We start from the raw sequence: 18,698 nt of genomic DNA, 5'->3' as shown, positions 1-18,698 counted from the left end.
CAAAAACAAATGATAGAATTAATGGGACAGAAAGCCACCCAGAGAGAAGGGCACTGAGGTGGCAATGATCTCATTTGTAAAAGCATGATAAGATCTTGAAGCAGAAGCTTCAGTAGATTCAGATTTTGGAAATAGTGCTTCCAGTGAGCCCAGAATGTATGACATAAGTGTCAAAAGTGACATGCTAGAACATTTTGGGTGACATGCTAGCATTGACCAGCATTGACAACCATTCTCAAAAGCACACTTCATTCTTGCCTGATTTTGGGAGGCAGCAAAGGCTGCATGAGAATGGGATATGTTCTCATGGGGCCTCCAGAATTTCCAAACATTGCATGAGAATGGAGCATCCTCTGAAGCTGTACCAAAAAAATGAAGGCTCATGCAACTCAGAGCAACCTCTGGTAGGTTGCAGGGGGTTGCCAGCAGAAAGAGAACATACCTGAAGATAAGCAGCATGTGGCAGATGCTCAGTAGTGTTGGATTTCAGGCCCAGCCTCAGCACTGCCACCAAGTACCACTAGAATGGCCTATATGGGGGAGCAATAGAGGGAGTGTGGAGTATGACATTCCAGCAAAGTCAAATCAGACATTTTCAAAAAATTTTGACACACCGAGACCAAAAGGTTCACCATCACTGGCCCACACTGGTTTCTCATTTTCAGTGTGCTTCCAGGTAGATTGGCTAAGATTCCTGTGAACATGCAATCCAGCATGTCCATTCAAAAGCAAGTGTAATTGAGATAGAGATTTCACAGCCAAAATTTTTTATTAGTGTCCCTAAGTATATATGACTTACTTGTATAGCACAGTTTCAGGAACATCTTTTGCTTTTAATTCTTCTCGTTAGAGGTTTCCATCAGTGTGGCACCTTCTTTGTTCAAAATTGTTTTTAGTCCAAGTATATTGCATTAATGAGAAATACTGAAATATTAAAATAATATGATTGACATATTATTGTCTTCAAGTTTCATCCAACAAAAAGAAGAAATTAAATTTAAATAGTAGTGTCATTGTCTCATTCTGTCTCAGTATATGAGATAGGGAGGAGATTAAAGGAACACTTAATTATTTGAGTTTGCTTTTCGTAAAAGTCTGCAAAACTGCTAACCAGATACCCCAAGGTCATCAGAAACTTTATTGATAAGAAAACCTTTTATGGATAATAGAAAGAACAGCATGTCTATTCCATATGTTTACTTTATTCCATAAATGCTTCTGACCTATGGAATGTGCATTCTAATGACATACATACAGCTATTAATCAACACATTTTAATAATCAGGAGTGAAAAATATGAGCAGAAACTGAAAACTACCTTAGAAGGATTCTGTTTCCTTTGAGATCAATACATAATTGTAAATGGAATAGGAATCAAATAGAATCGAATAGAAATAAATAGAAATAGAGTAGAGTAGAGTAGAGTAGAGTAGAGTAGAGTAGAGTAGAATAGAATAGAATAGAATAGAATAGAATAGAATAGAATAGAATAGAATAGAATAGAATAGAATGACTGGACACACAAGGAATTTGTCTCTGGGGCATAAGTCCTCTGTGTACATACAAGCAACAAGTAATTAATCATGATTATAATCCTAAATCATAAGACAACACTCAGTGATAGTCATAGGATACTAAATAAGCAATCAGCATAAATCATAATAGGATACTAAATAAAAGCGATCTACATAAATCATACAAACTACAAAGTTATGAGCGTTCCGGTTTGTCAGGCTTCGGCGGTGGCAGGAATTTGCGTTTGTGCGCGATCCCTGCCGCGCTCGCTGCTGGAGTGCCTCCGATCCAGCTGGATTTGGAGGCTATAGTTATCCCATAGGGATAACTGAAGATAGGGGAGATCCAGACAGGGGTCTGGGGGCATCGCAACCCCCTCCCTCAGCCAGCTAAACTCCCTTTTCCAAAGGCGGTGGAGCGGTGGTCAGCAATGGCCGCCACAAAGAACCTCTCAGCCAGACAAGTTTTGTGCAGGAGGAAGTGGAGAAAGTGAAAGTCTTTGGCTAATCCGGGACAATAAGTAACATCTGAACACCCTGGAAATCTAGCTCTCTAAAGGATACATTGTTTCCCAAGAAGATCGTAAAAAGCTGCGGAAGAAAGTGAAAAGGGAAAGTTCTTTTTTTCTTCACTCTCCTTCCCTACAGAGATAGCAATGGAAATCGGAAACACCCGCTTTGGCAACAGAAGGTAACTAATTTTGAAAATTAAAGCCAAGGGGACATTAAAGATTTCTGAACATTGATATTTAAAAATCAATATTTTTTTTGCTATAAGTGGGAAGGGAGAGGAGATTGCTTGGAGTTTATAAGATCAGAGATTAAGCTGCAATAAGACTTCTAAAAAATCATTTTGGAGCTGTGTATCTGAACTCTACCCCAGGAAGAGAAAATATTAAAAGAAGAAAGTGCTAAATGAAACAGTTGGTGTTGATTTGGATTTCTTGATGACTTTGGGATTTTTGCAAACTATTTTTTGAAAGTCTAAAAACACTTGGATTGTTTAAAAAATAAAAATAAAAATAAATATATATATCTTACAATGGCATTATCTGTGGAAGAATTGAAAATGGAATTTAAAAAACTAAAAGAAGAGGAACAAGAAGGCAAGGGCTCTTCTGGATGTGTTTTCACTTCTTAGAAATGGCGATCTCTACCTATCAGGAAATACAGAAATCAGAAAGCTGGGATGAAGAAGAAGAAGCCATCTTTAATGGACAAACTATTTTAGTTGATGAAGAAAGGGGAAAAAGGGGAAAGAAAATGGAGAATTCAAGATCTAAAAAAACAACCAAGAAAGGGAAAAATAAGGTGAAAAATCGATATAATGTCAGAAAGCAACAGAAAAGAGGAATACAACAGAGAGGGAGACTAAAAGGGTGGAGATTGAGAGATGGCGGGAGGGTAAAAAGGCTAGATTCGACAAGAAAGGAAGGGAAAAAGGTCAGAGAAATTATAAAGGCTTAAAACAAGATGTTAAAAAACAGGGGTTTTTTTTAGAGACAAAGGGTAAAATATAATTTAAAAAGAGATTCTGCAAAAGTACACAAGATTGTATCGTAGTATTCGTATTTGAAATAGAGTTAGAAAACTGGTATATTATATGTAATAATAGAATATTGTAGGGAATGTGTAAAATATTTAAGATTTAATAATATCTAATATCTATGTGTAAAATATCTAAGATTTAATAATAGAGTTTAATTAATTAATTTGTTATGGAACATTGTTTTTACTATATTATAAGCTTATTATGGTTTTTTTTATTTTAAAATGTTATTTAGAATGTACTAAGCAGAATCAGAATGGAAACTATGTATTATTTTAAGTGTTAAAATTGGGGGAAAGATAGAAAGGCATCATATTTCAACCACTGATTACAGGAAAAATGTTGTATTAAAGAGAAAAGATAAATAGACAATTGAAAAAGAACGAACAAAAGATACAAGTATAATGATTTAAATTGAGATGAAGTAAATAAAATAGAATTAAGAGAGTGAAAAGAGGGGAGAAGACATATAGAAAATATAGAATGTTAAATAAGATTGAAATAGTATATAAGGTGAGCATGAATTTGATTTATGTCTGCACAAAAAGATGTAACCCGGGGTTAAGCCGCTTTCTAAAAAGAAGTTTTATGTTTTCATGTTACGTGTTTTGTTTATTTATGTTTGTTTATTGAGAATTAAGATTGTTGGATGAGAACATATGAAATCGTAAATAAGACAGATGAAAGTATAAGTTTAATGAATAAAATTGAATAGAAGTAAAAGGAAAAATAGTGAGAAGTTGGAAAGAGAATAATAAGATATGAAGCTGAATACATAAGATGCATATTAAATTGTGTTTGTATGGAAATGTGATAATTTGGAACTATGCTGTACTTAAATAAGATGTTTTATTTGCTTTCTTAAAAGATGTTCTATGTTCTTACGTTTTATGTTTTGTTTGTTTGTGTATTGTCTTTGAAAATTAATAAAATTTGTTTAAAAAAAGTTATAGTCATAAGAAACTAAGGAAATATGTAATAGGAAAGATGAGATGGATTAATAGGTGATTTGACATCCCAGGGCATAAGACAGTGTTGTGGGAATTAGTTGTTTAGGAGAGTGATGGCATGTGGGGGAGGGGGAACTGTCCTTGTGTCTAATTATTTTGGCATGCAATTTCCTACAGCATCATTTTGAGGGAAGAAACTGAAACAATAATTATGGTACAATCTAAAATATAGAAATATAGAAATTTAAAACAATTAGTCCTCATTTACTGACTGCATTTGGTTCCACTGAAATTAAGAGACACAGTCACTAAGTAAGAGGAGAGAGGGAGAGGGAGAGAGAGAGAGAGAGAGACTGTGATAGTCACTTGTTGCTGCTATCTCATTCAAATAAAATTCCCTCTTTCCCCCCACTTTATGAGCTGCTTTTCTCTGCAGGGCAGGGCATCCCTAAAAAGGGCTAAGTATCAGTTAACAAGCTGCAGCTCTGTAATCTTAATTAATTGATTAGAACCCTTCTGCAGCTGCTGCCTGAAATTGACCAGAACTTAATCAGTTTCACACTGAAGACTTTTGTTATTGTTAAATGCAGCCATAGGTGCCAAAGTTACTTTTTCATTACTAGTAATAGTAATTGCAAACAATCACTATTCAAGGAAGTCATTATAAATTGGGATTTATAAAGCTAATTACAGAATTACAGGATATTCACAGTTGCCTGTAATTTTAAGTTCTCCACTTTGGGATGTTGTTCTTCTAGACATAATTTCAGTTTTCTTGATTTAGGAGAGGTTTGGAAGCTTAGTGTGAGACCATATATAATTCCCTTCAGTTGCAGTTTCCTTGGGCATGTAGGCATTCATTCCAATTGCATGGCTTCATTGGATTTGTGCACCAATGCACAGACTTGTCCAATGAGACTGACCTAGTGCCAAGCTGCTATGTTCATGTTAGTTGGAGATATACAACATTCTCCAAAAAGGTGAATTCAGGGGTTTTTGTTCCCTCTGCTTGCTGAAAGCATGATGGGCACATCGATTTTTTTTCTTAGTCGCTGCCCCCCACCTTCCATCTTCCCTGCTCTTACAATATAGACACAGTTCATTGACAAACTTATATTCTGGATACGTACATACTACGATTTCTTTATGCATGTTTTGAAAGGGTGGCACTCTTTGTTGCCTTTTTTTTCATTCCATTGAACACAAGGAAGTTATTTTCTCTTTTAACTATACATCAATTATAAATGAGCATATGAATCTGATTCATATGATTACCTATTATGTCAGAGCCAAGGAGACCCAGTTTGGTGGGGAGGTTAAGGCATCAGGCTGGAAACTAGAAGACCATGAGTTCTAGTCCTGATTTAGGCACAAAGCCAGTTGATCTTATACCAGTCACTTTCTTTCAGCCCTAGGAAGAAGGCAGTGGCAAACCACTTCTGAAAAATATCCCCCCGCCCGGCCAAAAAAAGGAGGGATTTATTCAGACAGTCTCCAAGAATCTGACACAATTGAATGGAAGGGAAAAAAAGTACTAAAAAGTGTCAAATTATGGCAGAATACCTTAATTTCAGCCTAAAACTCTGGTTTATTTTTGATTCAGCCAGTCTTGCTCTATTTATGGGTGGCCTACAGTTAGGTAACCATAAATCTGACTAGAAAATGAAGTAGACAGTCCCCAAGCAGTATTTTCACCACTCCAATCTTTCTTTTACCATCTGCTGCCAAAAGGGGTATTCCTTTTAAACATTGGGGGGGCGGGGGGGGGAAACTGAAGGCTACAACTGTAGTGCAAAATAAAAGCACTCCCAGAAGCAGCAAAATGTCATGTTGCTTCCTTTCCGAAAGGCAACTTGCACCAAAGAGGACGCAAAGTTATGGCCATAGTGTTTTTGGAATAGTTTATGAAATTGTTTGCTGGCCATCTCATCCAGTAAAACAAAGCTATTAGAAGCCCAGATCCTTGGATATTTTCACACTGTGTTTGACTGAGATTGTTGGGAAAAGTTATACATATATAGCTAGATATATAATGGTGATTAAGGGAATGCAAAGATACTATTAAAGATATGCTGTTGGCTATCGTTTATACCTACTGTCTAAATCCTTTTCCATTAGTGAATCATTAGCCAAAATCTTGGTCTGTGCAAAGTCAGAGAACAAGGAGACACAGTTGTCTGGGAGTAAGTCATGCATACTTTTCAGCTGATAGATTTAGAGTTAAGAGTGACCAAATGGAGTAAAAGATTATTGTTTTTTCAAAATTTAAATCACTCTATAATTTTTAAAAAATGACTAACAGTAGCAAGCTGTTACTGAATATTTCATATAACATAGTTCTAATTATTTTTGCGATTAGGCCTTGTAAGGGCTTTTTAGTTATTGGAAGTGACTAAAAATAATAGCATTTTTTTAAAAAATGAGCTATTTCTTGACATTACAAATTAGCTGCTCTTTCAGTATGCCAAGTGAATAATTTTGCATAGGAAGGGTAAATGATTAAAGAATGTTTAGTTCATTCACTACCTACTGTTTAACATACGAACCAATTATAAATATATTTCCAAAATCTCAATCATAGAGCATGTTTATATTTTTGTGTATATTGAGGACAATGTAAATATACAAATTAATAAGAGGCTATTGTTTTTGGTATTACCTTGCTGATTCCATCTACAGTTATCAAACTGAAAATAGAAGAAGAAAAATTTGCCCTGTTATCATAATCTAAAGCTTTACCTGTTGAAATGGTCATAATTCTTTCTTATTATTGCGCACAATTAATGGAAACATTAAGAGGCAACAGTTTTTCTGTTTCAGAAAAAAAAAGAAATCACATTGCTACCATCTATTCTCAAGGCTCAGCCTGAATAGATGGGCGTTTCAGAGATACAGTTGATGCTTATAGAGAAGATCAGGGGTTTTTATAAGAATTGTTTGATGTCTGAGCAGATACACTCAATATCTTCAGATGTGTTTAAAATGACCGTAAACTTGCATAAGAATGTACTCAGTATCAATTTTTCATTAAGTATCTTTTTCTTTAGGAACCAAATAGAGAGAAATTAGAAATGTTCCATTGCTTTTTAAGAGAAAATAACCTTTAACCTTCTCTCCCTCAACAATCTTTTATGAAAAGGAGGAGGAGAATAGGGAAGCTCAAGTAAACTAATCAGGAATCTAAAGTAACCCACATTTTCAAGTAATTCAGAGGAGAGGGAAAGGTGGAAGTAAGCTTTTCTAAGCAGTGAGAATTGGGGATTGTTGTGCCACTTTTGGTAAATGCAATGAGAGATCCAAAGCAAGTCTGGACTGACTCTCTCTCTCTCTCTCTCTCTCTCTCTCTCTCCCCCTCCCCCCCACGAGCTTCCCCACTCAGTCTCCCCAAAAGACTTCTTCTTTTCACATAAAGTTTTTGAGGGAGAGAAAGACAAAATAGCTGGACAATGGGCTCTTGCTGGTAGCACTAGGATACTACCTGCTTGGGAAAGTCCTGACTTAGTAACCTGCCAGTTGCAAGATTTAAAGAAAAATATAATAACCATTGATATTTCCATCACTGCTTTTTCTTCAAAGGATAGTAGATATCCAGACAGGATGGATAGCTCAAAAAACTTCTCAACTGTTCCTGATTATGAACCTTTCACTGGATTCCTACATGTGCATACCTAGGAAGAGGGGAGAGAAAAGAGAATCAAGGGTTGTGAGAAAACATATCTATCCTTGTCAAAAGTTACCGACCCTATTCTTTTATTCCAGTAGCATTTGCTAGTTTGTCTATTGATTAATACAGGCTGAATTTTATGTAATGCAAAAGTTTGTATATTTTGTCCACATCTACAGAAGTAGATGTGTCAGTAAAAGATATCCTGTCTTTTGTGTGGTGTTTTAGAAAGGAAAACTTATTCTAGGCAGTGATGAGTATAAAAAGTAACTTTAAACAATGATGCAATGGTATTGATGGGATTATATAACCCTAATTCCATCTTCAAGAGATGACTTCTGTCATTAAAATCAATGCAACTTAATTAAAGCAAATTATAGATAGATACATCTATAAATAAGATATTAAAGTGTGCTGCTGAATATGATAATTGCTGCGTATTTAGTAATCAGTGTGTATGTTCTGCATTTGACAAGAGGGGTATCATTCAGTGGAATCAATGAAGCTTTATTAAAAACCATCCAAATTAGAGGCAGAAATGATGACTCTTAAAATCACGCAAAATCACTGTTTCAGCTTTGATCACAAAGAGAAAAGCTTTTCTTTCCTTTATTATTCATTTTCTAAATGGAAACAGGGATTTTGAAATTGTAGTTTGTACCTTTTGGATTAAAGGAAACTTGGAAAATCTGGAAGGATTTAGTTAAATAATGTGCCATAGAATCTCAAAACAGAGAAAAAAATATCTGTTTCTTGATACAAAGAAAGCATTTCAGAAAGACTGGATTTTGTGATAATGACTGATATTATGCAATTGGCTGGAATGTGTCTGATAAAACTCAAATATTTTATTCTTCTTTATTTTTCTTCATGACTTAATCCCCTTTGGACAGGCACAGCAAGCTATACATTTCTTGCACATTTGGCTTCCCCCACACCAGCACACATAGATGTCTCGGGCAGAAAATATAATCTTGGAGATAAAATGTGGAAGATTGACTTATGGTTTCATGTTTCTTTTCATGCTTTTTCTTTTCAATGCTTGATTAGAAATGGGGATACTTTGGTTGTGGGGGGAAGGAGAATTCCTAAAAAATGGAGATCGGGGCCACTTTTGAAACCATGCAAAGTGAATGGGTAGCAAAGAAAATTGTGAAGCTTTGCTTGAAAAAAATGTCTTTATGTGCCTGACAAAGACAAAGGAGATCCTGGAAGGAAGACAGTAGGTTAATGTCACCTTTTACAGTTGGGAATGTGACAACACTCAGTACAACAGAGTGGCTAGTCATTTTTAAACAGAAAAGTTGAATGATCCCATACATGTTACAAATACAGCTATTTCTATAAAAAATGAGAAACTTATTGATGCTGCTGCTGTGTGCAATCAACATGAAATTCTCATGGAATTCAGACAGTCCCTAAGTGAATAATCTCTAGGAGTACACATTCTTTCTCTTATCTTTTTATAAGTTTGGCTTGTATTAGTTTTTACTATTGTAACTAAAACCTATATATATGAAAGTGAAATACCACTCGTTCATCATCACAAAATCTCCAGAACCGTAAAGCCTACAAACTTGAAATTTGGCACATATGTTTCTCTTGGCTTCTAGGTGCTCATTAAGAAAGGATTTTTCAAAATCACCATCAGAGCATTAGTATTTCATATATTATTATTAACACGCTCTGATGCTAAGGAGTTCTACTTCCCCTCCCCACCTGAAAAGAAATCTGTTCCAAATGCAAAACACAGAGGAGAGGAGTTTCAGTTTCAGTTTTAATTTCACAGAAGCAACCAGCTTTAGTAGAGAACAGTTGAGCTAAGCCGCACTCAGGCTCCTTGCTGTCTCCTTCTTGCTCACACAGCAAATATTGTTTCAGTTTCCATGTTTCAGTTTCCAAGCAGCCCTCAACTCTCTCACACTGACAGGATGCTAGCCAGATGAATACCGATGGATGCTGGTAGGCAGAGGCACAATTCCCCTCCCCCTTATTTTCCTTCCCAAAAACTAAGCTCAATCATAGTTTCATTGCGAAGCACGGTTATAGAGCTAGTTTTACATATAAGCAGCCTCTTCCCATGTATTGAAAGCCAAACCTTAAGCTAATCCATTCCATGAAGGAGCTAGGAGAGCAACAATCACTAAACAAAATGAGTTTAGAATCTCATTATGCTAATTTCTATTGTGTGCTTGATCTCGACCTCAGAGAGAACCCTGTTTGGATTTCAAAAACGCCCATGAAAATATCTATTAGCACAAGTAGCTATGATGAGAACTAAGCAGGCATATGCTTCCCATTCCCTCCATAAATGCATTTTTCCCTTCTTGTTTTATTAGGTCAGCTCCCCCCTTCCCTCTCCCCTTGATTTGCTGAGGTCACATCTTCACTTGTCTAGACAGATGGTGAATGAAAGAAGGGCTTGGTGGATTCTCGGAGGAACGATGGAGAGCTTTCCCCTGCCCTTAGAGCTCTCTGGCCACTTTACCCCTCAACACAGCATCTCACAGCTGTAGTGAGCAAAATTTTTACAAATTGTATCCACAGTGAGTTTCTATGGCAACAGTATCTTAGAGCACACAAATAGGATTGGCAAGGGGATTCCTCCTCCTCCTCCTCCTCCTCCTCCTCCTTCCACCCAAGGAATAACAGCAACTGTAATAAAACAAGATAGTGCAAGTATAAGTTAGTTTGGGTAAACAAACATAAATTGGTGTTTTTTTTAATGTTCGTATGCTCCTTATTTTAAAAGAATAAGTGAAAAAGTGAAAAACTGTGTGGAGATACAGAGTTGGAGAAAGAAGTCAAATGACAGGGTTTGTAATGAAAAGGGGTTTTGCAGGGGAGTGGGAATAGCCACTTATCCAGGTATTTGTCTAATCCAAGTTTTCCCCCTACTTAATATAGGAAAGAAACCTAGACTAGAAGACTGCTTCATTAAGTCACCATGGCCCACACAAAATAGTTTGTTTTAATTTATTTTTTCTTTAAATTAAATCTGTAGGGGGAAATTGTGTGGTGATTTAAGAGGTCCTTCCTGCGATACTTTCTCTTTCTTCAGCTGGGCCTGGAGGAATTTCCATGCTGCTACAAGCAGGAGCCAGGAATGTCTTGTGGAAAAGGATCCTCCGGATATCCATTTCCACTTCAGGTTTCTTCCTTGGATTTCTCAGCACAAATATTAGTCTGATTTGAACAATGCCAAACTATGGTTTATGTATGTATGTATGTATGTATGTATGGGCCATAAACTCCCTCCATCCTTCCTGTCTTCTATTCTGATGTAAGAAAAGGTTTGAAAGCTTCTAAATCTATGTTTAGTTAGCTATGGTTTCTTTTTATGTCCAGACACAGAGATAATCTTAATTTTGATCAGTGTTGGGATTCAAATTTTTTTACTACTGGTTCTGTGGGCATGGTGTGATGGCCATGGCATGGCTTGGTGGGCGTGGCTTGATGGGCGTGGTAGGGGAAGGTTACTGTAAAATCTCCATTCCTTCCGCACTCCTGGGTGAAGGTTACTGCAAAATCCCATTCCCTCCCCACCCCACTAACCTGTTTTCCAGCTTCATTCTCCTGTGCAGGGCAACAAAGAAGACCCAGCCAATCAGCTGGGATTTGGGAGGCAGAGAATAGATGGGGGTGGGGCCGGGCCAGTCAGAGATGATATTTGCTGGTTCTCTGAATTACTCAAAATTTCCGCTACCGGTTCTTCAGAACTGGTCAGAACTTGCTCAATATCACCTCTAATTCTGATCCAGAAAAGAATTTTTAGCCACAGTTTGCAACCCTTATATTGTTGATTTACAATTCCTATCAGCAATCAAGGGCAATAGGACATACACATCTGGAAATACATTTTTAGTTGTCCTAAACTATAAAAAGGATACCTGTGATTTGTTTTGAGTTGAGACAAAACATCTAATCTGCATTTGTTTAAAAAAAAAAAAAATTCCCATCTCCTCTTGCAACTCAAAGAAAAGTGATAATCCCTGATTATCAGTCCCTTAAGTGATCATTCTTAACCAGAAAGTGATGAAATATGTATTAAGATATCACAAGTTATGTTCCTTAGTAATTGCATTGTGACATGGCATGCAAGTACTTAAGAGGCTGAGTTTGCATTGTGATGTTGTGTATATTTTGTGCCTTGTCTGCTCTCCCCATGGATGTCCATGCACCAAACCATAGTTTTCTATTATGCCATGTAGCATGTTTTATTTATTTATATTTATATATTTTATAAACACAGTATATATCAACAGAAAAGAGTAAACATATAAAAATAATAAATGAATCATAAATTGTTGGCAAGGGATATTAAAAACATCCAAAAATTAGTTTTCCACTATACCATTAGTAAATTATCAATGACTGAATATCATGTATAGCTTTAAATGACTACAATCAATATTAAGCTTTAAACTAGAATAAATAATGGAAAGCGTGGTCAGTAAGATATAAATAATCAAATTATAAGCTACAATATATTAAGTCAGAATCTATTCTGCCATAAGTATACCATGAAATTGAAATATAAACTATATACATAAAATTACCAAATTTATGGATGAGTACAAATCCGAATATTAAGTTCTAGTCCAGAAATTGGTTCTATTTTTATTTAAATTCTGTGTTAAATTTACTTTTAAAGTGCAAAGTTATTTTGGACATCTAAGCATACTCCCCTAACTGAATTAACCATTCTTGCAAAGAATCAAGCACATTTTCTACTAAGAAGCATCTCATAAATGCTTTATTAGCTTCCCATACTGTACAGTAGATCAGTGTTCCGCAACACTGGCAACTTTAAGATGTGTGGGCTTTAACTCCCAGAAATCTACAGCCAGTATACTGTATTCAATGTGTGTGCTCAAGGAGGGAGGGAGGAACAAGCAGAAAATGACAGCAAAAATATAGTTGAGGTGTAAATTATTCTTGCAGACATATTTTAATTGGACAAGTGAAATTGGGAAAACCCTTTTGTGTTTTGTGCATCTAAATTTAATGGTCGACTTTCCTTGTGTGGATAGGGATGCAATCACTTTAAGTGGCCATGACAGGATGAGCAGAGATTTTTACTTCTGTTGAATGACTTACTCTTCTGTTGAATGACTTACTGTTAAACTGTAAACATACAGTTTAGAGCAGGAGGATGGGTTGTTGTAAAACAACAATACATGCTTCCCCAATAGTGAACAAACATAATTATTTTCTTATTTGTTCTTCATAACACTTCTGCCAAATAAGTGAAGAATAGATTTGTATTTTGTTAATTATTATACATTCCTCTAGCATTTTGGAAGACAAAGGTTCAACGTTCTGTTGCAGCCATACAGACAGTATCATGTTTTATGTCCTGGAAAACATAATCAGATACTTGCATGTTCATTTTATAGTCTGTCCCACAAGTTTCAATAAAGCTAATTTAGGTCCAAATCTTAATATGACCAATAATGAATGGTTATCAATAACTGGCTTCATTATATGCAATATGTTTCTTATTCCTTTCAAAACTATGTTCTATATAACTTCACAGCATCTTTTTTGGCTTGGGAAAGGAATAATAATAAGGATTTTTTAAAAGAAAAATGTTATAAATAATAATAAGTTCAAATCAGGATTTCTTTTGAGCCTCAGAATTTCTTCTTTTTGATTTTGGCATGCTAGAGCCTGATTTGTTTTTGATTATCATTTTTGAGAAAAGTTTTCAGTAACAGGGTTGAATAATTGATCTTCATCACTCATTATACTTCTCTCCACAGGTGTCTGGAAAGGGTCCAGATGAGACTCCACATCACCTCCAGTTTGAAGGCATAGAAAGACAGTATGCCTCTTTACCCAGGTAAGCTGCATTGTATATTTATACACAGTCACTCTTTTATGCAGACACAAGTGTGTCTGCACAAACGGTTTTTCACAGGCAACCAAGGAGTCTCTCTCTCTCTCCTCCCATTATTCCACTGTTTAGCAAAATCTGCATTGAACAGACATCTGGCAGTGAAATGAGAGATTATGTTGCAATTTTGTTATGCTGCCCTTCTGTTGATAATTTAGTGCCATCTTTATAGCTGTGTTAATAATTTAGACAGCCAATGGAGGGGGGGGCGGGAGATGAAGTTTCATTCACTGAACATGTCAGCAAGAATCATGATCTGTAGGGGAAGGTTGTGATGCTGAGGAAGCTTGTTCTGTGAGAGTTTAGCCACTTTGAGATATCCTTTATGGAGGACGAGGGGGCTGCTGGGAGCAGTTGCAATCACAGTCCCACATCAATGGCTCTAGAGTTTCTGGAAAGAAATTTCATTTTTTCACAGCCAAGACATTCACAGCCAAGACATTCAAGTAGCTCCATACTTAGATAATTCATTAAATCTCCACTAATGGAATGGATTGCTATAACTTTCTAACTCTATAATTTCCAAGACAGCCAGTTTTGAGATTAAATCGTCAGGCTAGAATCTGGGAGACCATGAGTTCTATTCCTGCCTTAGGCAAGATATCAGCTAGGTGACCTTGGGCCAGTCACTTTCTCTCATCTTTTGGAAAGAGGCAAGAGCCTTCACTTCCTAAATCTAGCCAAGAAAAATGCAGGGATTTGTCCAGGCACCTGACTTGGAGTCACCTTCCCACCCCAAAAAATCCAAACTGGTTGAAGGTAATCCATGCTTGGTGTCCTCAAGATACTTTGGGACCACGGCTCTCAGTATTCCCAGCCAATACAATGCTGACATTAAATTAGTTGGGAATTCTGATAATCCTGGTGTATTTCAAAGAAGATGACTATTCTCAGAAAGTATGGGAAATATAATGCAAACATAGAGGGAATACCTTACACAAAGTTTGGATATTCGTATTTGCATCTGAGAAACAATAGTAACAGTTTTTCTTAATTCTCCCCTTACACTGTTATTCTTAACAATAATAAGCCACCAAGGAAAGGAAGTTCACCCCAGGCAACATAAAGGAGAGCATTGTTCATTCAATTATTCTGAACAGTCCATAAAGTCCAAAGCAAATGTGCATAAATGAGAAGAGACAAATTGTGTTCAGCATTCATAAGCAACAGTATGCACCATTTTCTAAATTACATGTCGAAGTCATCCCAATAAACTGGCCCAGGGACAGTTGCTCAGTTCTGTAGGGTCAGAAATGTCAGGCCTAATGTTACTTTGTTGTTAGTATTTATTGAAACATTTGTTTAATAGAATTATAACAAATAGTTAAATATAGAGCAGGCCTCACGAATCAATTATTTTCTCCTTTGCTAACTAAGATTATGCTTTCTTTGCCTTCGCGTCACTCAGCTCATGTCTGCTTTCATATTCCAACTCTTCTGAAGAGCTGAAACTCTGTTAATCTTATTTCACAGAGACCTTGGAAACAAACAACAAATATTGTACTATAAGCAGTGTCCAATGAAAAGCCACCGTGCACATTTACATACACATTTATTTAATTAATCTATGGTCATAGTGTCAGTAGGTTTTTCTAATTTAGCCTCCTCTCTTACTGTTGCTGTCCCCTGCTTCTCACACTAAATATGGCAGGAAAGATTTTTTTTACCAAATCCTAAAATACAGAATAATTTTATTTGTAAATTACAAATAATATGACCATGACTTTACATGATCAAAGGTGAAAGTCAAAGTAGCATCGCACAATAAGTAGCAATGTTAAAAAAAAAGGAAACTGAGAATAAGGAAATGAAGATATTTTATATCTGCCTAACATACCAATGTACAATCCAGGAATATATAAGGTCAGAAGGAAGAAAAGGTAGCTTTCTAAGTCAATGCATCATTCTCAGTGATACTGAGGGATTTTATGTTCAAACAAAGTACCCCCCAAGAGTCCAGCTGTCTTACAGATTTATGGTATTGCTTTGTCCATATTTTCTTGCTATATATTCTCTCAGATTTTATCTACTGTTAAAACCTCAGAAGATTCTACCTGTATGGCAAATTAATTTCTTGGTTAAATTGTACTAATTATGGAATTATAATTAGTAAACGCTTTGATGGAAAAGAGGCATACCACTCTTGGTGATGTGAGAATTCTAACTGTCCCAAGGGTTCTGTCATGTCTCAAACCTTTTCTTTTAGATGAAAAGAACTGGAAAAATTATGGTAATTACTTTTGTTACTAATGTTGTCATATTTTGTATGTTCTTTTGACAAACCTTTACCAGTTTCAAACTTCAGTAAACAATAATAAAGTGCCTCAAATTGGAATGCCAGTGTTCTCATGCAAAAATTACAATAGAGGTCTATAGTATTCAAGAAAATGTAGAAAGTTATCTACATATGGTTATCAGCATTCACTAGGGCAGCATCTAATTTGGTGAGGTGTGTGCTTATTAAATTAATGTCAATATCTGCCACATTTTAGACTTTCATTGGAACACACATCTCAAATATCATGGTTCTGCAATTTACATTCCCCACCAAGGTAGGAAAGTTCCAAGGCATGAATGTTTCAGTCATATTTAGGGCTGGGCAACCTCTGGTCATGAGGTCATTGTGCCTTTGACCTAATCAAAAACAACCCTTCAGCTTACTTTTTTTTAACTGCCTTTATTTTTTTAATAAATAACTCAAGACAGTGAGCAAACATAATACTCTTCTTTCTTCTAAATTCCCCACAATAACAACCTGTGAGGTAGAACACAAAACATAGAATAACAAGTTTGGATGGAACTTTGGAGTCCAGCCTCCTGCTTGGGCAGAAGACCTGTTACCATTATGGACATATAGTTGTCCAATCTCGCAATCAGTTTTGACACTCATGCCCCAGAGTGCCCACAATTTCTGGAGGCAAGCTGTTCCATGGATTAATTGTTCTCACTGTCAGGAAATTTCTCCTTAGTTCTAGGTTGGATCTCTCTTTAATATTTCACCCATTACAATCTTTCGCCCAAGATTTTGAGACTTGGAAAAAGTTCAAAGAACTAAGATGATCAAAGGTCTGGAGACTAAACCATATGAAGAACAGCTGCAGATTTTGGGTTTGGCTAGTCTAAAGAAAAGAAGAATTAGGGGTGACATGATAGCAGTATTTCAATATATGAGGGGCTGCCGCAAAGAAAAGGGGGTCAAATTATTCTCCAAAGCACCAAAACAATGGTTGGAAACTAATGAAAGAAGCAATCTGGAATTAAGGAGAAACTTCCTAAGTAATTGAGGACAACCAATGGAACAATTTGCCTTCAGAAATTGTGGGCACTTCAGCCCTGGAGGTTTTTAAGAAGAGACTTACTAGACAGTCACTTGTCTGAAATGGTATAGGTTCTCCTGGTTGAACAGGGGCTGGACTAGAAGACCTAGCTCTATTCTATTCTATTGGATTTTGGGATCTCTCCTAAAAGAGAACGTTTCCAGGCTTTAATGCTTTTTAAATATACTTTGATGTAGTTAAAAAAGCATTAGTTTATTTAAAGAGCATTTGGCATTCCATGGAGTTTCTTATATTCACATCTGTGATGAGGTTGGCTACAGTTTACAAATTTAGTATCAGGATAACTATATGTACTTTATTCATGTGTCATTTGTGTCTCAGCTGGTTAAAATGCAACTATCCATTAGATAGGCATATTCCACTGGTTTATTATTCATTGCAACTACTTTTTTAATTTATATTTTTATTGCACTTTTTCAAAATTACAAATCTCTTTTACATTCTTTACAACACTGTGACATTGATGTTAGACGTACATTTACATGTATATATACATTTAATCCTTATTTTTACTATCTAACCAGCTATACCATTTGTCCCAGACTGTGTAATATTCCGATTCCTCTCTGTCTTTCAATTCTAAAGTAAACTTATCCATCTCTGCATAGTCCAATACTTTTTTTATTACCATTCCCTCGGAAGGGGTGCTGTTCAATTTTCAACTTTGTGCAAAGGCAATTCTAGCCGCCGTCACTATATGCAATATAATATATTTAACTTTTTTACTGAATTCTCCTCTTATTATTCCTAATAAGAAAAGTTAAGGTTTAAGCTCAATTTGAAGACTTGTTATTTCCTGTAACCATTTTTTGATCTTTACCCAATATTTCTTAGTTTCAGGGCATGACCACCAATATGAAAAAAGTACCCTGTTTTTGTTTACATTTCCAACATTCTGGACTCATATTTGGTTACATCTTCACCAGGCTTGCTGGTAGTAAATGCCAATGATAAAACATTTTGTAGAGGTTCTCCTTGTAGGCAGTGGACATTGTTAATTTATAATTTTTTGTCCATAGGTTTTCCCATTCGATATTCCCATTCTATTTGGATATTATACCCAAAATTCCTTGGCCAAGCTATCATGGACCCTTTAACTATTTCTTCTTCCATTTTAACTCTTAAATAATTATATATTTTTGTTATGAATTTCTCTTCCGATCCTAATATATTTTATCCAATTGTTGTCATTCTTTATCAAAGCTGTACTCTTCTAAATCTTTTTTATACCTCACTTGCAATTGTAAATATGGCCACCAATCTATGTTTATTCCTTCATCTCTCAATTCTTTATTTGTTTTGAGCCTTCCTTGGTTGTCTAACAGTTCACTATATCTTACCATTTTATCTAAGTCCAATGTTGTTGGATAGATCATCGCCTCCATGGTTGATAGCCAACCGGGTATTTTATGGTAATGATTTTTTAAATTCTCCCACAGACCTGTATAAGTGCATCTCTCATTTGATGTCTATGGAAATATGAGTGTGTTTTATTCTTCTTTTCCCAAATGAAGACATGCCATCCTATCTGCAAATCATGACCTTCTAATAATAAGATCCTTTTATTATTCAGATTTATCCATTCTCTTATCCATGCTAATGCTAAATGCATATTATCCATGATAATCTAACTCCCAAACTGGGAGTCTGAAGCCACCTCCACTTCTGCTATCCTGTAATGTTTTTAATTTTATTCGAGGTTTCTTTCCTAGCCAGATAAATTTAATTGTTACTTTGTTTAACTCCTCAAAAAAAAATTATCTAATTTTATTGGAATTGTTTGA

The 18,698-nt window shown here is 35.8% G+C and overlaps 1 protein-coding gene and 1 long non-coding RNA gene across 6 annotated transcripts in view; one reads left to right on the top strand and one right to left on the bottom strand.

The window, feature by feature from the left end:
• Positions 1-18,698, bottom strand: part of LOC148127910 (uncharacterized) — a 151,722-nt gene that overhangs the window by 2,733 nt on the left and 130,291 nt on the right. For both annotated transcript variants that reach the window (XR_015739866.1, XR_015739869.1), the window contains 2 exons: positions 800-924; positions 443-530 (listed from right to left, as the gene is read on the bottom strand). This is a non-coding gene — a long non-coding RNA (uncharacterized LOC148127910). The remainder of the gene's footprint in view (positions 1-442; positions 531-799; positions 925-18,698) is intronic.
• The window catches only part of PARD3B (par-3 family cell polarity regulator beta), an 897,218-nt gene that overhangs the window by 805,631 nt on the left and 72,889 nt on the right, over positions 1-18,698 (top strand). For all 4 annotated transcript variants that reach the window (XM_087913651.1, XM_026707819.2, XM_026707818.2 and 1 more), the window contains one exon: positions 13,443-13,522. In XM_087913651.1, the coding sequence (XP_087769777.1) occupies positions 13,443-13,522 (80 nt within the window). The remainder of the gene's footprint in view (positions 1-13,442; positions 13,523-18,698) is intronic.

Source organism: Pseudonaja textilis, chromosome 1, assembly GCF_049901715.1.
Source record: "Pseudonaja textilis isolate UNSWEBS1 chromosome 1, rPseTex1.2, whole genome shotgun sequence".
In the NCBI taxonomy this organism is placed as follows: Eukaryota; Metazoa; Chordata; class Lepidosauria; order Squamata; family Elapidae; genus Pseudonaja; species Pseudonaja textilis.
This window is presented reverse-complemented; position numbering and strand designations above follow the sequence as displayed.